Below are 22,397 nucleotides of genomic sequence, written 5' to 3'. Positions count from 1 at the left end.
TTAGAAAAGGTATAGAGTCACAAGTCTACATAGCTAACATACCAATGCCTTCTATTGTTACCTACATTTCATATATCTAAACTATCTGATACAAAAATGTTTTTAATTTGATGATTACAATCAAGTTTCAAACACCTGCTTTACGTTATTAAGGACTATGCACAACGTTCTGGGGCCAGAGACCCAAATCCATCTGAGGTTAGCAGAGAAAATATAAAGCCTATGGATGGGTCCTTTAATACAAGCTTGGTGGTAGCGTCACATTTCAGAACAAACAAATGGATTCCGATCTGAGCTCTGTGAACGTACTAAGCCCACCACCTCAGATGTGTCATTTGCTAAAACATTGCTTTCCATTGTTTTTCTGTCAAATGAGCATTTCTGATGGTAAGATGAGATAAGCGGCAGAGACCGTTAAAGTTGGGGTTCTTCCTCCCCATGCTCCCAGCCAAGAAAACCCTGGGTGAGAGGAAGTGAGCAATTCCTCAAGATAAAGGCAGAGGCACAAAACCCGGGAGGGTCTCAGTCAAGCACACAACCGCCATGAGGCTCATCCTGCAAGTGGTTCTGATCACAGCTACCCTGGCAAGAGCTCCTGTTCGCTTCGACAGGTAGATGTCACCCCAGGTGCCCGCATGTGGTGGGAAGAGGATTGTGGGAGGTCTCCTCACCATTTACAGAGCTTGTCTTTCATCTTCCTGAAGGCACAAGGTATTTCGCGTGAAGCCCCAGGATGAGACCCAAGCAGAAGTCATAACGCATTTGGCCAAGACCAATGAGGTAACGCACTTACTTACAGGAATAGTTTATCTTTCCTTTGTTTTCTGAAAGTTCCTGCTTCTTTCTTCATGATGCCTAAGCGTAAGTGGAAATGGCAGACTTACCTGGATAATCCAGCCAATGCACAGTCTTCCACCTGAGTTGGTTTGTATGGAAATCCTTCTTGTTTTCCCTCCCAAAAGCTTTGCAGACAGTGACTTCTTCTTGGTAAAATTATAAATTATGGGATTGTTCTTGACACCATTAAAAACCAGGGACTCCTTTTCCTTCCTGTGGAACTTCTCTCTGTCCTCCCAGCTTCTAGGCCAATTGACTCTAATGATATAATTGCTGTGAAGGGATGAACTGATGGTGTCAAAGCACTGGGTGATACCGAGTGTGACCCCGTCCGAGAACAGGTACACTTTGAAAGGAAACTCCTTTCAACCCAACAGGCCTACAGAGCCATTGGACGCTGACCCTGCTGTACCCGTGCAAGGCTCACATTGTGCCAGCCACGGCCCACGCACCATTCCAAAGTCTCCAACAGCCTGGCAATGCCATTGTCACAGTCTAACCCACTTAGAGCAAACCAACACCAAGAACTGAGGTTCGAAGAGGGTAAACTGAATGACCCAACAGATTACATACATCAGATTTGAATCTCAGAACTAAATCTGGGCTTCATTCCTATCTCCACACGAAATCAATCAGTAGTTCTTGGTATCCACATCTATCCATCTCTCCATTCCACAGCCTTCATCAGTGTCCCTCTTCCCTTTGCTGAGATGGCTGCAATGGCTCCTTAACTGAAGTTCAGAGTCCTCATCCTGTCTCCCACATCTGTAGTCAGTGCCCTCTTTGTCTCTGTCTCTGTCTCTCTTCCTCTCTCAAACCTGGCACTGTTTCTCTCCTTTTAGTCAAGGAGCCATAGGCTTAGGTTCAAACCCCAGTTGTACACTAGCTCCCCAGCCTTAGGCCAGTGACAGAGCAACACAGGTCTCAGTGGCTGGTAAACAGATATCCTCTAAGGTTTTGGGGAAGACAGAGAAAACTTTGAATATCACTCAGAAGCTGGTGTGACATAGTTACTACCACACAAGCATTTTCCATGTTTTCTGTTGATGTTGGTGTGAACTAAACCTTTTTTTTCCTGAACCTCCTTGGCTCCTTTGCTCTCTTTCTTCCCCTTTGAAACAACACAAAGATCAGAACTTTCCCTACCTTGCCGCCGTTTCACATGAAGAATGTGTTTCTCTTCTTTATCTAGTTAAGTCTTGGCGATTCTTTACAGTGTGGCTTGGTCCGTGTTTCCTGCAGGAACTGGCCTGGTTTCCTCCTAGGACACAAACATTGGTTAACAGGTTGGAAAGGACCACAGATGCCTGTAACTCCCACACCAAACATCTCCCTTTTACAAGGTGCTTACTCAACTCCTCATCTCTGTGCTTAATAACTGCACAGCAAAGTTTTCTGGACTCTATGTGCTTATTCCACATTACCTTGCTAAGAGAAGAAACTACTATTTTGATTTGCCTTTAAATCACACTGTATCTCTCTTGTATCCAACTCCACACTGTAACTTTCCCATCAAAGAAAGAGACATATTGGTTGGTGTACAGCAGCTCTCTATGTCTCATAATGGGTTTCAGAGAGCCACGGTGGGACCGCCTCAGGATCACAGTCTTGAGGTGAGAGGGGGATACTCCCATCTCTTAGGTGGGAAACTGGCCCTTCGTTTGGTTACACAATGGGCTCTGATTTTGAAGAGCCCCAAGAAATGGAGTGCTCAGAAAGTCGTTTTACCTGGATGCTGGCTTTCTAGCCTCATCCGCCACATTTAAAAATTTTCAGCTGTGTGGAGAGAGAGAGAGAGAGAGAGAGAGACATCAGTCAGTATTTACTAAGTTCCTGCGTGTCATTGAACTTTTACACATTTCACAGTCTTCCAAATGCTCTCCAGGGAGTCCTGTGAGCCCTATTTTCCAAGACAGAGAACTGTAACGTATCCAGAGACATATGGCTTTTTTTTTTTAATTCAGGGCTGATAGGAGTGAGGGACTGTGCTTTCTTATTGTATACAAACTTAGGAAGTCCCGACTTTATGAGACATCTGGTTTTGGGGCATGATTATGGCCGAGAAGATACATATTTAGTATAAATGCCCAAACAAAGTCAGAAACTACAGTTAATTAGGAAATAATTCTATTCAACTCCACAATGGCAGAAGCAAAGAAATTATCCAAAAGAGCTGTCCAGACATTTTTGCACTGCTCCATACAATGTCCTAAGACAGTGCTCAGTATAAATGACTTCCTAATATTCAACAGTACTTTAAGTATATTTTCAAGAAAAAAATCTTAATTTATATAAAAAAAGAAGGGTCCGGGGCTGGGAAGGTGGCTCAGTGGTAGAGTGCTTGCCTTGCATGCCTGAGGCCCTAGGTTCTATTCCTCAGCACCACGTAAGCAAAAAGAAAAAAGCCGGAAGTGGCTCTGTGGCTCAATTGGTAGAACGCTAGCCTTGAGCTGAAGAGCTGAGGGACAGCGCCCAGGCCCAGAGTTCAGGCCCCACGACCGGACCCAAAAAAAAAAAAAAAGAAGAAGAAGGGTCTATCTTAGATTAAACCAAACCCCACATTTCTTTCAAAATGTATAACTCACACTCATTTCTTAATAATTATGTGTTGGGTGAGCAAACAAACCAACAACAATGACCAACAGCAACCTCATCTCCACAGCTTGATTTCTGGTACCCAGACACCATCCACCACGTGGCTGCGAACATGACAGTGGACTTCCGAGTCAGCGAGAAGGAGTCGCCCTCCATCCAGGCTGCCTTGGACCAGAGTAAGATGCACTATGAGTAAGTCCTTCACAAATACTCGTGTGTGTGGATACTCGCGAGTTTTGGGGAACCTTCATCCATCAAGGGAAACATTCACTGGAGGTGTTTGTTAGACTGACTAAAAGCTTCCTCTGTACAATGGACTGTTCACTCCAAGGAGACCCAGCCCAGGGACTTCCCTCTTACATGGGTTCTAAGCTGCAAGGATGACATGAGCTCTGCGTACCATCTCTGAGCCAGCTCTGAGGCATAGCGCCACGGAGGCAGGCAGGGAGCCCCTCATCCCAGCCATGGGGAGCCACCCCAGAGTTCTTCTGAAGCCCAGTCTCTACATTCGCCTGATATATGAACAGTCTGTGCTCATCTCTAGATAAGCAGAGCTGTGACAATGGAAAAATACATAGCAAATGAATAGTCCTTTATAAGAGAAATTTTACCCAAAGAAATTTCTTTTAAAACAGTAGAGGGGGGTCTTGAACTGAAGAAGAGAGAATTTCAAATAAAGGTTTATAAATGAGGAAATTAGAATGTATCAAACAACAATGGTTCCCTGGGCCCTTCTGTCACAGAGGAGAAAGGAGACTATCGAGGAGTGTCTCAAATCAGTGCACAACTCAGAAGACAAAATGTGGTTTCTATGTTCAGACAGGCCATGGTTTGATGTGGGGAGGGCCCCAGGTTTAGGTTCCAGGCCTTGTCATCTTCTGATGCCCTCAACAATCAAAACTCCACTCAGCACTCACTTCTGTTTGAACTTGTTGTTTCATGACTTCACCCCCCTCGGTGTTTTAGTGCAAAAGACCTTCTTCTGTCTGAGATAAAGGAAGAGTGCTCATGTTAGCAAAGTGGCTGCATGGAATGAGGGTGCCGTGGTTCACAGAGATTCTATTGTATTTATGATTCTAATACAGCATCACAAATACACATAAACCCTACCAAAAGCAAGGGAAGTAAGCCGAACATGTGTGCTCTGGTTTTAAAAGTATCAGGTCATTGTTTCTGTGCTCTCCTTCCAAGAAGTTAACAGTCACGTGGAAGTTTATAAATTGGGAAAGCCTAACTAACTCAAAATTAAGTGAGACCAGCTTTTCTGCGTTTGTAAATTGCACTATTAAAATCAGAAATAGACACTCCATAGATGGACATCCCAAGACCATAGAAATTCATAGTACATTCTAGGCTACCTGCTCACACTGAGCTCAGATGACATATTGATTCTTTCATCTGAAAGAAAACAAACAAACAAATACCTGGCCCAAGTCACCAGTGTTGCTGTGTCTCAAGTCACTTTGTAGCCAGGTTTCTGACTCTGGGCCTTACTTGTAAAACCCTGGGCAATATTAACAGAGATCTAACATGGCCTCCCCAGAATCGACCAACTGAGCATCCCGCCACCTAAAAGGAAAGCTGTGCGCTGCTCTAATTGTGTATAATTTGCCTTTAACAGCAGGGTTGGTAGCCCTTATAATATACACAGGAAGCTGGGTACCTTCCATGAGCAGAGGCATGGAAGGAAATCACTGGAAGACACCCAGGCAGGTAGCTGGCATCTTTCATCAGATAACACTTTGGTCTTTGTTCATTGTGGCCTCTCCTGTCATAACACAATTCTGCGCCAATCAGACGTCTAAAGCCAAGTCCTCACAGACCGTGTTCCTCATTTTGTCTGAGGCTGAGATCGTCTCTGCCACCTCCATCAAGAAGCAAGGCGTTCAGCCTCCTACAAAAATTAGTTTTATCTAATTAAGACATGATTTCCTGAAATTGGCCCAAATTAGCTACAGTTGTGGGAGAGCCACATAATTAGTTGCCTTCCTCAAAAAATATAAATATGTAAAGTGATCTGCACAGACAAGAACTATTTAAAATCTTGTCTCCAAATACTAATTATATGGATAATTTTATTTGCATATTAATTCCATGACTTACTTGGCATCAGATAGTAACAGAAGAGGATTCTAAGAACAGAAACATCTGGTTGGACCCAGGCACCCGGCTGAATAAGACTGTGTCAAGGGGCTGTTTGACACACGATGTACTTAGACGACCCCCTCCCCACCGTGCGTATGAGCCACCAATTAGCTTAAAGCCTCTGTGTATGATATTATTTTTAATTCTTGAAAAAATTAAAATACTAAGCCAGATTTGATTTTGAAGTAGCAAGCTTCCTGCCTCTTTGTGTACACTTCTACCAAAAAACAAAGCCAAATCTAAGAAACATAATATGTGTACACTAGCAAACCCAAATGGGCAGAGGAACAAAAGTCGAATGGAAAGCAGACTCGATTCACTGGCCTGAGCCCCTGGGGGCGGGCACTATGTTTAGGGAGATTTAGCAATGCAAACCTTGAGGGCTTTTTGCAACATTCAGAGAGTCAGTCTTTGCCATTGTCTTCTCTTTGATCAACAATTAAAATGAGAAAATAAAAAGCCACTCATAAAAAGTGGAAACCAGAGCTCTTTCTAGAGTGGGTAGCAACCACCCAAAATGGGATTCTGAGTCCTCTCGGATCCTTTAAAAATTAGATTCAGTGCAGTGTTCCCCATCCACTCGGTCTGCAGCAGCGCCTGCAGCAAGCTGGCCCTGCCAGTCCCTGTACTGTGCTTTGCCGGCTCTGCTGATGGGAGCCAAGATTCATGCCGGGCAATGCCCACCCCCCACCCCCACCCCGTGCTAGCTAAAATAATTAGGAGTATTTCACGTTTATATAGTGCATCAGAACAGGAGTCAGTTCACCCATCGGCGAGAAGAGACTGAGAGGAAGAGCTCACGACCATAAGAAAATGAAGCAAGCAAGCAGGGAGGTCAGCGCTGAATCTGGTTGAAAACATGTATTAATTTTGCTGAGGCGGTTCTCAGCTTTGAGGCTCACCTTCCCTTCCCTGGAGGCCTCGCATTTCTATTGGCTTCAGCCCCGTTGTACTCTGGGTGGTGGGTCAGTGAGAAAATCAAAGATCAAAAGATCATATCAAGTACTGCAGAATATCTGAACAACGCAGGTCCCTGCTTCCTCTTTAGATAAGTAACTACACCATCAGAAGGCTGGAGGGGGTATTAAGGAAGGCACAGCTCCATTCTGCATTCAGGAAAGAAGCACAAGTGCATTTCATTGCCACAAGCAGGTGCCCCTTGATTTACGTAAAATCAGTGGGAAATGAGATAAACTCAAGTATCAAAATGCCCAATGCATCCAACTTCAATCTTTCCTTTCAGATATTTACACTGAAATATTTCCCACACAAATCACAGTTCTCTGTGCTGGAAAAAAATAGCTACTGAATACAATTTCCCTTTGGATGAAGAAGGATCACTATAAATAAGTAGGAATTTCCTTTGCTATAAGACAATTCTTAAGGTTTATAAAGGCTACCAAAGTTTGTCAGGCTGTGGGGCCCAGTCTCAGGGACCACGTCTCCCTGTGTTGGTGACATCCTTCCGTCCAGGCAGTCTTACCCTCCCTTCCTCTGTCATGTGCCACCATCTGTCAGAGACAGCCCTGAGCTGGCTTTCAGCAAGTCCTATTCCCAACATCCAATGCATTCCTTCTAGGTTCAACATTATTTTCACAGCTATATATAGAAGAAGTGAGGGTGTTCTGAATATATCCTCTGAGAGATCATATAGTTAACACACCAAGGAGTCTCATAAAAGACTTCAATGTAGCCTTATCTTCATGGACAACAATAAGTAGATATTGCTGTTGAGTTACCTTCATACATAATGATGGAAGACAGATTTCCCCATCAAAAGTGTGGGGAGGTGGGTAGAAATCTTAACAGAGAATGTAAAGTAGATGGTTGAGAGTGTACTGGTCTGGACTTCAGGGTTGAAGCCAGGCCTAGAGACACAAGGACAGCCAAACATTGGGTGACCAGCACCCTGTCCTTGAAATGAGGCAGTACTGAGGTGGAGTACTGACTCCAACGTTATCTTCACCGTGAGCAATCCTGCCTGTCTTCCCCCTCCAAGTCACACCAGCCATGCTCTAGCTCCTTGGTTATCCACAGGGTATGTGTTTGCTCAATAGTAAGATGGAGAGTTCACATGGACTGAGCCAACATACTCATGGTGTTACACCATATGTAGTAAGTGCTTTGGGCTAGTTAGTAAAGCCATTATCATCATTATTCTTACTTGCTTTTCTTCCAGCCCTCAAGTGTGAAATAACAAGGGATGGACAGTGTATCTGTGCATAAAATTATCTACCATTGCCTGTGCTGTATGTGAATGTGTGTATGCACACTTTGAAGGAGGACAGGGAATATTAAAATAGCATAGAAAGAGCCAGGTGTGAGGTTTAAAACTGTTTTAGTAGCCATTAAAAAAGTAAAAAAGCTATAGGGAAGATTAATGGTAATACTACATTTTACTTAACTGAATATGTGAAACATTGTACACAATTTTTATATTAATTCTTCAAAGCCCAGTGGTATGTGTATATGTATAGCAATGTCTATTTTTGGATGAGTCTGTTTTTCACGGCTAAACTCTGGCCCAGCTCTAGATAAATGGGGAGATCAGAAGGCAGACATGTGACATGTCGGAAGGAGATGGCTAAACAAGAATGATGAGGGAAAAGAGTAAGCTTGATTAAAGACAGAGAAGAAGGAAGAGAAATTTATCTGTAAATGAAAGATAGCTGTGGTTTTCTTTCTTGTGACAAAAAAAAAAATGTATGCTTATCATTTCCTGTCAAACAGAGTCCTGATCCATGATCTACAAGAAGAGATTGAGAAACAGTTTGATGTTAAAGAAGATAGCCCAGGAAGGCACAGTTATGCAAAATATAATAACTGGGACAAGGTACAGGATAAAACTCCAATTCCTCAAAAAAGTGACTGTCATCATTTGTCAGCCCGCTGTTTTCCTTTCTTTCTTCTAACTCCTCAAATTTCGATTTTGCTTTTAAAAGATTGTAGCTTGGACTGAAAAAATGGTGAAAAAACGACCTGAAATGGTCTCTCGGATTAAAATCGGATCTACTATTGAAGATAATCCACTCTACGTTCTGAAGGCAAGGAAAGAAACTCCAAGAACCACTCCTTACTGCTATTATTTTTTTAAGAATGAATTTAAGAATTGTGACATGGCAAAGCTAAGTTTGAGAAAGGGAGATGCAGATGATCGGGACTCTAGACAGCAATCCAGGAATAGAGAAAGGACAAGAAGCCCTGTCAGAGACGGTGCAGTGGGCCAAGCCAGACAGACTTTCCTCATTCCACAGCCTAAGGACAGCACATGACACTCATTACAATTCAGTAGAACAGATAATGAGGGTCAGGAAGAAACGTTTAAATATCATGCACTCACGCCACCCCCAAAACACTCCCATGAGCCATCTGAACACAACACTGACAGGAATTCCTTCTGTACCACAGAGAATGCGTGACCGGTAGACGCTGCTGGGTTACTCCACGTGTAAAGACAGCAAGCACTCCCAGGAGTGTCCCCTGAATGAGCCTAAACACTTATTGTCTTTGATCACCACCCCAAAACCAATGCACACTCTTATAGAAGAGCACCCTGCAGTTAGCTGGCTGTGTGTGTAAGCACAGCACAAACTCTCCCTGTTTAGGAAACCAGAAAAAAAAAAAAAAACCAAAGGGAACAGAGTAACTATAATCCATCTTTCCAAACACAGGAAGCTAGCAATGGAACAGAAATGCAAGGTGTGGTGCTTTTAAAAACTAAAGGAAGCTCTGACCCTGGGAACACTTTTCGGAAGAATATAAGGTAGCAGATCACGATTTGGGTCTATACACCATTTGTGTAAATACGGTTAGAGAGGAGAAAGAAGTGTTTGCAGGTTATGGAAGAGTTCTTGCACAACGAGGGGTCGATGCATGAACTCATGTATCTATTGTAAATGTATTTTTAAATAGATTGGGAAAGAACATAAAGGAAGAAAAGCCATTTTTATGGACTGTGGCATTCACGCTCGAGAATGGGTTTCCCCTGCATTCTGCCAGTGGTTTGTCTATCAGGTGAGTGAACTAGAACTCAGAAGTCTGATCCTACTGTCCAGCCTCTAGAACTTTCCAGCTGAGCAGAGCCACTTAACCACGGGAGCTCCTGAGTGCTGCTAAGGACCAGCAAGCTTTGAGCGGGCTTGCCACTGTGGTTATTATCAAGCTGACACCTCCCTTCAAACTTCCCCAACTCCAGCTGAGATTTTAGGAAAGTAAAGAAGATGAAAAAGCAAGATATGAAATCACCCTTTGTTACCTAATCTGCAATGTTGGTTTTTCTTTTTTCTTTCTTTCTTTCTTTTTCTTTCTTTCTTTCTTTCTTTCTTTCTTTCTCTCTTTCTTTCTGTCTCTCTCTCTTTTTCTTTCTTTCTTTCTTTCTTTTTTTTGCCAATCGTGGGGCTTAAACTCAGGACCTGGGCAACTGTCCCTGATTCTTTTGCTCAAGGCTAGAACTCTACCACTTGAGCCACAGTGTCACTTCCAGCTTTTTCAGTTATGTGGGACTGAGGAATCAAACCCAGGGCTTCATGTACACTAGGCAAGCACTCTATCACTAAGCCACATTCCCGCTTGATATTTCTTTAATGAGCTCAAAACACAGACCTTTTGTTTCTGTGTACAGACAGACTTTAATGGCCAGGCAGAAACTTGGAATTTTTGTATTTGAATGTCCTTTCCAAGTGAAAATAACACATTCTTTTTTTCCATCTTGTATTTCTCTCAATCTATACTGTACTCTGCTGCTTTCTTTTGCTCTTGCTGCTAACTGTTGTACATGACATTTTGGAATAAGCGTTGGGCCAGAGATGCGGTAGCCAGCAAAGAATCTGCCACAGGACTGACTTATAACGGTAGTTGCTCCAGCAACTACAATCCGAGATCTCTGCCCTTCAACCCATAAAGGAAATCACAGCACAAGACTGCCCAGAATCTCTTGTGGCTGGGCATAATGACACAAGCCTTTAATCTCAGGACCTCTTAAGAGGAGGGAGGTGAGTCGTGAGTTTGAAGCCAGCCTGGGATACATGGCAAGATTCCATCTCCAAAAAATTAAAAGCACATGTCTCTTGGCTCTGATAGAGATGTACCAGGGGCTGATGAGGCTTTTGGTAGTCACAGAATGCTCAAACAATTAACTTTATTTCAGAAAAATACTGATTGGTCCAATCTCTAAATTCCTGAGATTTTTATCTTTGTTTTTAGCTAATTTTACTGGTCGTGCTGGGCATTGAATTCAGGACATTTATAAGTACTCTTCTGCTGAGCTATACTTCCAGACAAGAATTTTTATTAATACAAAAATTCCTTAGGGGAAAATATATATATTCCTTGGAATATATATATTCTGGTTTCAGTAAATGGTTAGGAGTATGGCTCATGCTTCAGTGAGTAAGAGGCCTTGGGTTTAAACAAGAAGAGAGAAGGGAGGGAAAGGAGAAGGGAGAGAGGGGGGAAAGAGGAGCGAAAGGGAGGAGAGGGGGGAAGGGAAAGAGAAAGGAAAAGGAAGGGAAGAAAAAAAAGGGAAAGTTATTCTTTGATCTTATTTATAAATATTTATAGGCCCTCTCCAACATTTCCCGATTCCTGTACATATCGACAACTTACACTCATGTAAAGAAGTGAGAGAAAGAACTCTTCTGAAGTAAATTGTACTGTGAATTCTATACTTGGCCTCCCTCCTTCCTGTGAAACATGTATTGCATGCTACATTTGGAACACTTGGAGTCTGGATGACTAAAGCAGCTACTTGACGACTTCACTTTAATTCATGTCACCTCTGATTAAGAGGAACTTTTCCTATCGTATGTAGTTGCACCAATTGCGTCTTGCACACGTTTCTTGTATTCCGTATTTGTGGTCTATCTTTGTGTGGTTCAGGGGAACCTTCAACCTTGGGCAAATAACTCTTATCAAAACCATAGCTTCTCCTGTGGTAGCTAAATTTTATATTGTTAGCTGCATTTCTTCTTACTCCTGCAGGCAACAAAAAGTTATGGCAAAAACAAAATTATGACCAAACTCTTGGACCAAATGAACTTCTATGTCCTACCAGTGTTCAACGTAGATGGATATATTTGGTCATGGACACAGGTACGGCTCTGTTCTCTCTCATTTAAATTAAAATGACATATTACTTACTAGCTTTAATTATAATGTACTGTGTTTAAGATTTGGATAACTAGTTAATTCCAATTCTAAAAACTAGATGTTTTGGGTTTCTATTTAAGACTCAGTCAACTAAGTTTTCTGGTTTCAGTAAATGACATTGAAATAACATGACACTTTTGCTTCTGAAGATAGCAACATACACAATTAATGAATCCATAATTGTAAAGGAAATATATGATTCTATGCTGTGACAAATCATATTCTAGCTAAAAATAAGTTGCTTGAAAACTTTTATCAATTCATTGTCTTAAAAGGAAAGTCATCTTATTTCACCCATTTAGAACAGTATAGAGATATAATTGTATCAAAAAAGAGACGAGCTATCTGGTTTGTGTTGTATTGCTCTACTGTTGCTAAAATAAAATAAAGCCATTAATATTGAACTGTCAGACAGATACTGCCACATCAAACTATACCTTCAACCATCCCATTGTGACCAACTATACCAGTAGAAAGTAATATAATACAGTTACCACTTAGGTTACTGATCGCTTTCCAGTACTAGATGCTAATCAAGATTTTAAGACATTCACTGAGTTAGATGGCTAAAAATCATGCTTCTGAGAATATAACCAATTGCAAGAAAACACTGTGTGCTTTCTAGTCAGTGGGCTCTCGGGCTAGATAGATTTCTGCAGGGAGTCTGAGACAAAGGAGGCCGCCTGTCAGCATCTCCCTGCCCCTGCCCCTCAACTCCACAGAACCGCATGTGGAGGAAAAATCGCTCCAAGCACCACAACTCCACCTGCATTGGCACCGACCTCAACCGGAACTTCGATGCCTCCTGGGGTGGTGAGTCTTAGACAAAACATTGAGCATTAGGATGCTGATAAATTTCACGGATCCACCCACATTCCTGTAAACCGTAGGCACTCCCAGAGTGAGGGCCAATTGTTTTACCTAATATGCTGGGCAGGAATAACCACTACCCCAGGGGGGGTCAGGAGTACTTCTCTTTGGGAGGAGTGGGGAGAAGATGCTATTTATCTAGCTCTCTCTGGACACACATCTAGCTTGCTAAGGGAAGGGAGGGGAAGGCCCCATGAGTATTAAAAATTTTTTTCAGATAATCTGAAGAGAGACCAAAGCTTCCTGCTCCTCCTGTGCAGATAAAATTGATAAATAGCAGTGGTCAAAATCAGCACACAAGTAGTTCTTCAGAAACTTATTACAAAGAACCACTGGGGATGGAGGCGGGGGCAGGATAAGAAAGTGGAAAATAAGCCAGGCACCCAGTGGTTCACACCTGTAATCTTAGCTACTCAGGAGGCTTAGATCTGAGGATCATGGTTCAAAGCCAGCCCAGGCAGGAAAGTGTGTGAGACTCTTATCTTCAGTAAATGACTCAGAAAAAGCCAGAAGTGGAGCTGTGACTCATGTGGTGGAGTGCTAGCCTTGAGCACAAAGAGACTCAGAGACAGCACCCAGGCCCTGAGTTCAAGCCAAGGAAGGGAGGGAGGGAAGGAAGGAGGGAAGAGGAAAATAAAAACACAATGACAATCAAGGCATGCTACATCAGATGCTGCACACAGCAACCTTGCTGGTATAGGGAGATCTGAGGCCATGTGCTTCAGAGGGATGTCCTGGTAGACTAAATTCATCACAACCTGACGTGTGTGTGTGTGTGTGTGTGCGCGCATGTGTGTGTGCATGCATACGTGCTCATGCATGTGTGTGTGCACACATGCATGTACAATCTTCAGACACACAGAGCTACGAAAGTAGCAGCCTGGGAACATGTCCCCCCTCACCCACCCACACCCACCCCCGCACCTCATTTCACTATTTGGAGAACACACATCAGAAGGGCTGGGCTTTACAGAAACAACATTGGGTGATCATCTCATCCACACACATCTCCGTAGCTTCCCAGAGCAGTCACAACCCGTGTAAGGAAACCTACCCCGGCACTGCACCAGAGTCGGAGAAAGAGACGGCGGCAGTGGCAGACTTCATCCGGAGCCACCTGGAGTCCATCAAGGCCTACCTCACCTTCCACTCCTACTCCCAGATGCTCCTGTTCCCCTACGGCTACACGTCCAAACTGCCGCCCAACTACCAGGAGCTGGTGAGGAGGGGCAGTGGGGCTCAGCTCTTGTCTGTTCTTCATGAGCTTGACTTATGCGGAAGAAATGTCACATTGTTTGTTGCCAGAAAAAGAACTAATGAGGTTTGCCTAGATAATAAGATCTTTCTGAGAAAGAAAAAAAAATTAAAAACCAAGAGGATGGAAATGCCTAGGTCATTAGATTTCTACTACCACCCAGCCTTAGTATTTCCTGTAGGCCAAACTACACAACCACCCCTAGCCAGAGCCTAAGAACACTGCCAACCGTCACTAGTCCTGTCTCAGGCCCAGACTAAGAGATTCACTGTACCTTTATCCTCCTGATCAAATTGAAAATGACATTAATTCACTTACTGTCTAAAAAGAAAAAAACATAATGAGCAACTAAAAATAAGCTCTCTTCCAAAACTCTGGCCTCTTGTACGTTCCTTTTCTTTCTGTGAAAGCTGACTTGATCGTGACAGCTTTACAGAGAGGACTCTCCACCTGGATTCCAATGAATCAGAGGGATGCACGGGGTAAATGGAAGGATCAATATCTTGAGTTACTGAGGAAGAAAGAAAATAGTGGATAAAGTTCAGCATCCTAAATCCATTGGAGGTTAATCCAGAAAAGGCTGTGGTAAAAATACTGTCTCCAGAAGAAAAAAAAAAGGAGGTCCCAATTTTTGCTCTTATTTCAGTCAGTTGCGTTCAGCACAGCATGCGACTGCACTCAGAGCTGAGCTTTAAAGCAGCCCTTGTGTGTGCACACAAGTGCACAGAGTTAGTTATACGTAAGCTGAGAAGGGGAATGTGGGCGTTTGATTAATTTGTGTAGACAGGAGAATGCGATTTCAGCCCACTCTCAGGGAAGTGATATGATGGCATAGGAGAAACATCTCTTGAGTAAAGTGAAGGATCTTACCCAGCAACTGAATCATGTGGAAAACGTGGCTTCTTAGTAATAGCCAGTACCTACAGACACAGAAATATGCACACTCACTCCAATACCGCATTCACCCTGTTTACCTAGGACCACAGGAGCAGCCGTGATGTAACAGAGCCACTTTAAAGATAACGCCACACCTCCCTGCCTTTCACATTACCAAGTCCTGTAGCACAGGTGCCACCTATTAGAGAGGAAGGAAAGAGGGACACAGGAGAAAATGGGGATCTGGATGTGAGAGAGACAAATATCACCTGAAAGGAACGAGAGATACACAGATGGAGGTGGGAGAGAGAGGAGAGAGGACACGGAAATTGAAATAGGGTATTACCACATGCACTGATCATGCATTTGGAAGTCTTTATGACAGTCATATTTCCTACCAAAAATGTCTCTCGCTGAACCATTTATCTTACTTTGATTCTCAAATACCAAACAACCTGTACAATTGATTTTTAATCCCTAGTAAATCATTTGTGATATTTACAATCCACTTTCATCTTTTTCTTTTTTTCTTTCTCCCCAGGACAAAGTCGCAAAGATTGGTGCCGAGGCTCTGTCCTCTCGCTATGAAGCCCACTACATTTACGGCCCCATTGCATCCACCATTTGTAAGTCTCTCCCATCATCTACTGAAGCCTTGCCCTAATCCATTTTTGTTACTATTGAGAAAAATTATTATGAGCATTAGAGATCTGGGATCATTTGTTTAAAATTCAGTTTACACAGGAGATTGTGAATGTGTGAACGTAGGCAGTAGGTTATATCTGAGTTTGGGGGGGATAAGAGCTTTCTAGACAATTTATAGTAAGCCTTTACAAGGTGAAGATAAATTAGTCAATCAAAACAAACTCAGGTTTAATTTGGGCACCTTCCTGTCCCTTCTCTCTATCACCAACCATACATAACCCTGACAGGAACTAACAAGAATTACTTGAGGGCAAAGTCCACAATACCTAACCATTTTCCTTCAACTTGGATTCCTTTTTGTATGGGGCTCTTTCTTCCATGCAAGCAGAATCTTTTCCCTAGTGTCTTGTAGTGAAGATGTGTGTGTTGAGTCACACAGGACAAGGAAGATGGATCCTTTTCTCACCGACCAGTATGTTCCGCTGAAATCACCATCAGCCCAAGGAAGGCAGTAGGGGCTCAGGTTCTGCTGCTCTGGGTTTATCACCCCAGCAATGATTCTTACTTCTCACGCCTTCAGACATTCACTGCTGCTGTGTGTCTTTGAACTATGGCTGAGGTTTCTTGACTGTGGCTGTCCTGTGTTGTAAAGCATCCGTACCTCATTTCTTTTTTTCTCTACCACAGGCTTCTTTGGTTACCAACACACTGGTGCTCAGGTTGAAATTTCAACCGTTTTTATCCAGTTCTATGAATCTTCCATCCAGCACTCCTTCAGCCCAGTGTGCTGACTCTCTAGAACACAGGCTCTTGTGTTACAATACCTCCCAGCTGTCTTCTAGTCTTCCTAACCCAGATGAATCATTCTACCACAGTAACATTTACCTCTCAGATCTGAAACGTTAATGTCAGCAAACCTGCCTGCCACTTGTCCCACAGCATATATTATTTCACATAGGAAAAGGATGCTCTTTTATTACATAAGGCAAAATATATGCATGTGCATTTTTAGTACAAATGCACATATATGTGTCTAATATATATATATATATATATACATATATATATATATGTCTAGGCTGTATGTTTATACTTTTCATCTTTTTACCGGTTATTTACATCTTTAGTAGAATTTCATAATTCTACTAAAATTTGTCCTTAAAATAACTTTCTTGACCACTTAACTATAGAACGTTTGGTACTGGCAATGTGAACACTGAGAGACTTATGCAAAGAGAAAGACAGTGACTCTGCACAGCTCCTGTGGAGTGTTTCCTTGGTGATTTCCAGAAACCAGTGTCTCCTTATGAGCTGCTTGCATGTGTATTCAGCCCAAATGTACGTTTCTGAATGCAGCATGATTTTAAAATGTGTGGTGAGTCACAAATCTATAACTGTTTTGCAGATGGTACCAAGCAGACTACACTTAACTCTCATAATTATTTTTAAATTGCTAAGTTTATACTGGGAATTTCCATTGCAAGAAAAGTGTTAGCATTCATCTCTAAGTAAATATTTACTGCTTATGTTTTTCAGACCCAACATCAGGTTCCTCTCTAGACTGGGCTTATGAGCTGGGCATCAAATACACATTTGCCTTTGAGCTTCGTGATAGAGGAAAGTTTGGTTTTCTTCTTCCGGAATCCCGGATAAAACCAACCTGCAAAGAGACCATGCTTGCTGTCAAATTTATTGCCAAGTACATCCTCAGAAATGCATCCTAAGGAATTCCTCTCAGCAGGGACCACGCCGCTTACCCTTGGCTAGGGCTCTCACCTGAAAGTTGACATTAGGCTGTTCTTAGGTGGAGCCTCATCTCACCTGATGTCAGTCCTAGGTCCTTTCTTGCTTACCAAGAGCTGCGCTGTTTCTCTTTGCTCTTATATATGCCCAGTGGCACCTGAACAAAGCCCCTTCAACCAAACCGTTTCTACCTGCCTTTGCTCTAGGTGGAGTTGGTGCCCAGCAGAAAGCACTGCTTTGAGCATCCTGAGGCAGTGCGCAGGAAAGTCATGTAAACCTCATTTTCTGCAGAAGTGGGTGGTTTTTGTCTGTTTACCATGCAGCTTCATCTTTTCATGCGCTAGCATAATAAAAATATAAATGAGTAAAATGTACTCAAATACTTCACAAAAGTAGCTTTCTTTCACTGAACAATATTCTCTGCATTTCGCTATTATCATTTTAATAATCAAGCTGAATGCTTCTGCTTCAACTAATAATAGGAAATAATGTCTTGAATTTTTCAAAAACTTGGTTTGCCTAAGTTTTTTTTTTTTCTGGTAGATGTCTTTAGAGTAGCAAAAAAGGAAAGAAGGGAGGAAGGGAAGGGGAGAGGGAGGAGAGAGAGGAAGAAAGAAAGGAAGGAGGGAGGAAGGGAGGGAAGGAAAGGAAGGAAGGAAGGAAGGAAGGAAGGAAGGAAGGAAGGAAGGAAGGAAAGAAGGGAGGAAAGGAGGGAGGGAGGGAGGGAAGGGGGGAGAAAGGGAAGGAGGGAGAGGAGGAGGGAGGAAAGGAATGAAGATCACTCTTAGTTGAGCCATGGTTGGTGACACTGCTTTTCCTCACCACATCTAATTCCACCACTGCCCCTGGGCAGGAACGGATGACAGAGCAGCTCCGGTTACCCCTGGGCAGATGCCCTTCAGAGGACACTGTGCATTATGTACCATTACAGGACCGGAAGCTGGGAGTCTGAGTGGGACTCCTTGTGCTGCCACCATCATATCCAGCCAGCCGCTGTCATGCTCAGGCACCCTGCCTCCCCCCCCACCCCGGGTTGTTGTTAGACCTTAAGGCAATAGATGCTTCACCAAGGTGATCCAAGCATGTCCATTTTGTTTATATTTGGGACAAAAGACCCTCGTCTCAAAGGGAGCTGGCTCACGAGATGCTTCCTGCGCGTGAATCTCTGCTCTGGCTGGGGTCCTCCGCCCAGAGGCACCTCCCTCCAGGGGAGGCAGTGAAGTGCAGATGCCGGCAACACTGGGCACATGGTTCCCAACAAACGGTGACAATCTGGGGGTTCCAAACACAACCAAACACAAAACCGAACATAATCCTCCGTCATCTCCTCACATTGATCTCAATCCTGGAGACTCGGTTTTTATCGTTATTTGCCTTTCCTTGTTGGTTTGTGCTCATTGCTACTGATTTCTTCCTTGCTTTTTAATAATATTCAGAAAAAATATTTAATATTAATTTCCTATCTACTAGGTAGATAGAAAATATGGAACGGCTCCAATATACTAAACCAGGAAAAGTAAAAAAAAAATCTGAAATTTTACAAAATGAGTGAAGCCAGACAATTTGTGATGGTGCATGGCCAGACAATATTACAATGTCACAAAATTGACTAACATGAGAAAGGTACTAGTGTTGCCACTTAAGGAAGAAGGAAGACACAGGCAGGACATGGGGGCTGATAAGGGTCCCCTTTCTGTGCATTCAATGGTGGCACGTAGAAAATTATGGGTAGAGCTCAAATTAGGGGAAAACAACTACAAGAGCCCTTCTGAACTGGAAGGTTTTATTGTGCAAAATCACATTAAAAGCCACATTTTCTAAATAGTGAGACTAATGCAAATACAAAGCAATATTTCAAAGGTTATGCCTTTACACGGCCTCATCCTTTTTAACACAATTGTATCGCATGATTAAAAGACCCAGCCATTTTTCCATAATGAGTCATAATAGCATCTTGAAAATTTCTCCAGTGTATAGCTTACTGTCAGAATTTTCTCGGGCAAAGCTTTTGGGAGATTCCTTTGCATTTCTCTGTCACAAAATCCATTAAAGCAGGACAGGTACAACGTCGATCTGAGGGTTATAATTTTGTCATAAAAATCTGCTCTCACACGAACTTAGCATAAAAGGTCTCCGTCCAGAAAACAGGAATTGAAATGTAGAACTGATTGTGCTCACTTATCTTCAATTACATGCCTTAAGTTCACTGGCGTCAAGAAGGTTAAGTAAGCCAGAAAAATGTAAAACAATTTTTAAAATAGGAGAGGGGAATTTGACACTTAAGGTTTCAAATGCATTATTATTATTATTGCCACGGTACCACTGAAGTGTGGTTTAAAAGACTACTCCAGAAACAAAGAAAAATCCATACTACCACTTCCTATATCAAGTAATTTGCAAGAACTGTGGCTTCTGTTCCTATTGAAAGCCCCCCAAAATTCTTTTAGTCTGGTTTATAAATCTTAAACTCAAAAGATACTTAAATTTTAATGGGGGAAACAGGCAGATGAGGAGGGTTAAGTTTTGAGAACAGCAATCATAATAGCAATAATAAGCGTGGGAAAAGTAACGTTTACATGTCTGCCTCCCGTCACCAGTTGGGCAGAGGCTAGTATTATTCACATATTATAGCTTATAAAATATAGCTTTCATGCCTTGCATTCACGTTGCAAATTGAAAACTACATTTTCCCACTTCCAAAACCAAATCCACCCTTCTCTAGGAGCAAATCGGAAGATTACCTAATTGCCAAGTTATCCGTGGGAGCCCCAGTGCCCAAGCCCTGGTAAGGTACATCATCGCAGGCACCCCGACACATCCGGAGGGCCGCATGGGGTGCTCACCCCCACTGCTCACTGCAGCCACCAGGGAAGCTGGTCAAAGCCCCCGAGGGTCCTGTTCAAAAGGCCTGGAGGAGCCCAGCATTCTCCACTGTAACAGGTTCTCAAGGAACTCCTTGGGGAACTCCAGTTTGAGAACCATTGAGCCAGAGTAACTCCAGAACTTCCTCCCATCTTATTTCTGTCACTTTTTAAAATGTATTTCCAATCTTGGAAAAATAGTTCATTCGTGGGTTTTATGTCCAATTTGAAAAACCAGGTAACAGGTGGAACAGAAATAACCACTCCATTTCATGGCCAGCCTTGTGTAAGAATGGTTACCAACAAATTAAAAACGAGGTATTTGAGCCTAGGCATGTTTTTAATAGTTTAGAACTACATAGAAACATGAAGTGCAAAGGGAAAAGAATCCCTAATCCGAAACATTACCTAGCTGATTCTACACATTTTAAGACACTCAATGTTAATTCTTATGACTCTATAGTCTATGCAGTAATTGTTGAATTTTAAGATGCTTTAACATTTTATCTTAAAGGTCACATTCAAATCCATTTGGGGAATGTGACCTGTGTGACGTTGGCCGAGACCTTGGTCCACCCCTGAGAACCCTCTGCTTTAGGCACTGTGGTGAGCACTCCTTTGGCTGTGCTAACAGTAAAACGGGGCCGCATCTGTGCAGAATACCTGTGTCTTTGGAGGTCATGGTATTAGTTTCTGGGAGAATAAGAGGAGTAATGCAGTCGTGTGACCGCCATGTGACTGTGGCCTTCACAGAGACAGGCCTCAGGACACATGTGCCAGTTACTCAGGCAGAAGACTGGAAAGAAAAACAAGAAGCAAAGGTACTGAATCTTATTTCCCAGCCCCTCCCTAAAGCCTCCCTCAGAAAACTACCAGAATATTCTGCCTCTAAGTCTCATGCGGACCTGTCAGTTCCATTTTCCTGACCTCCCTTTCCTCAGACACTGGGCCAGTCTGGCCTCGTGATTCTATCACATCTGACATGTTTACATGTTTATTTTCTAATCAAATAACCTTATGGAAGGTAAAGGTTTCTCATTCCTTTCATCTTGTCCTAAACCAAACATATTTCAGACACAATTTGTGTGTGTGTGTTGTGTAGGCATGTGTGTGTGCATGTGCATGCATGTCAGATTGCCTTGCACATGCTGAGTCTGAGCTCTATCACTGACAGAAAAGTAAATGTTAAAGATTACAGAATACGGAGGCAATATTTAAATGCATAAGAGATGTCATGGAGCGCACAGAGACTTGGAGGTCACCAAAGTCAGGGTTAAGACAGGTGTCAGCACTTACAAGCATGGACCGCAGCCTGTCTGTGAATCTCAGGTGGCAGGGCCCCTGCTTGGAGGCTGTTGTGAAGACTAACAAATGGTTGCGTACAGCACGGCCCCTTGTGCAGAAGTGGGGGTACACTCAAGGCCTGTGCCCCAGGACAACTAAGTCAGAATGAAATTTTTTTCAAGCAAAAATGGCAGGTGTTAGGAAAACCCTTTCTCCTTTCCAATTTTCCACCAAATAAAACATATGGCAACATGTGTTAAGAGCTATCACTTTTCCTTTTAGATATGAGACATTTTGAATGGATTCTACCAAATCTTTTTAAAATACACCCTGAGACCTAAGTGCCATTTTATCTCTCTCCTTTGGACAGATGCCAAAACTGAGGCAAATGGCCTCCTCTGGGCCACATGGTTTACAAACATGGTGAAAGGAGAATTCAAACCAAGCAGTGGAACTGTAACATGCGCATGCCCACTCAGTACCCATTCCAACAGCCCAGTATCACCCCACAGAACCAGTGCCAGAAAGCTAGGCACATCATCTGACACCCTGACTTTGGGAAAAACTCCAGAATCTCCAGCTAAGGAGAAGATTAGAAAATGCATTCCATGCTCCTAATTTGAGAGGTCACACATCTAAAGCTCAGAACCTCTAAAACGCTACATAGAGACAAAAGAAGTGCTTGCATGTTCTAAAAAGAAAAAGGAAAAATCTAGCCAGCCCTTGGACCAAGAAGTAGACTTAAATACATTAACTAAGTAAATTAGAATAAAATTACCCCAAGCAGTGCTTTCTTAAAGCTCAGGGTTAAGTTAAGGGGGACTGCTTCCCCTCTCCCTTCAAAAATACCTGCTGAGAACACAACCAAAATTTCTTCCTAATTCAAACACATCTGGAAGCTGGTAGAGACAAGAGCCTACAACACATGAAGGACACTGAGAGAAAAGGCTTTTGGCTGCTCCACTTTTTGTTCTGTTCAAGTTTGTGGCTTTCACATAAACTGGAAATATGAGAGGGATTCATAATTAGTAAACTTGCTCATAGCAAGCCTGGATTTAGAGTTTTGAATATAAATATAAATTAACAAGTATTTACTGTTCTTTTCAGAAAACAAAAACAAAAAAACAGTCTATCAAGCA

General features: G+C 42.7%; 1 protein-coding gene across 1 annotated transcript; it reads left to right on the top strand.

Annotated features, from left to right (window-relative positions):
• Window positions 1-530: 530 nt before the first annotated feature.
• On the top strand, window positions 531-17,468 carry Cpa3 (carboxypeptidase A3 (mast cell)). Its single transcript, XM_013029899.1, has 11 exons — window positions 531-611; window positions 705-780; window positions 3,500-3,624; window positions 8,308-8,410; window positions 8,520-8,621; window positions 9,490-9,591; window positions 11,557-11,667; window positions 12,447-12,537; window positions 13,611-13,813; window positions 15,267-15,351; window positions 16,907-17,468. The coding sequence occupies exons 1-11, from the start codon at window positions 544-546 to the stop codon at window positions 17,092-17,094; spliced, it is 1,254 nt and encodes a 417-aa protein (XP_012885353.1). The 5' UTR covers window positions 531-543; the 3' UTR covers window positions 17,095-17,468.
• Window positions 17,469-22,397: the final 4,929 nt, after the last annotated feature.

Source organism: Dipodomys ordii, unplaced genomic scaffold, assembly GCF_000151885.1.
Source record: "Dipodomys ordii isolate 6190 unplaced genomic scaffold, Dord_2.0 Scaffold124, whole genome shotgun sequence".
In the NCBI taxonomy this organism is placed as follows: Eukaryota; Metazoa; Chordata; class Mammalia; order Rodentia; family Heteromyidae; genus Dipodomys; species Dipodomys ordii.
This window is presented reverse-complemented; position numbering and strand designations above follow the sequence as displayed.

Bases quoted from the DNA above. Each gene is read 5' to 3' on its own strand.
- Cpa3 (XM_013029899.1), top strand. From the start codon at position 544: ATGAGGCTCATCCTGCAAGTGGTTCTGATCACAGCTACCCTGGCAAGA. The intron at 781-3,499 runs GTAACGCACTTA...TCATCTCCACAG, and splicing joins ATTTGGCCAAGACCAATGAG to CTTGATTTCTGGTACCCAGA. The intron at 12,538-13,610 runs GTGAGTCTTAGA...ACATCTCCGTAG, and splicing joins CTTCGATGCCTCCTGGGGTG to CTTCCCAGAGCAGTCACAAC.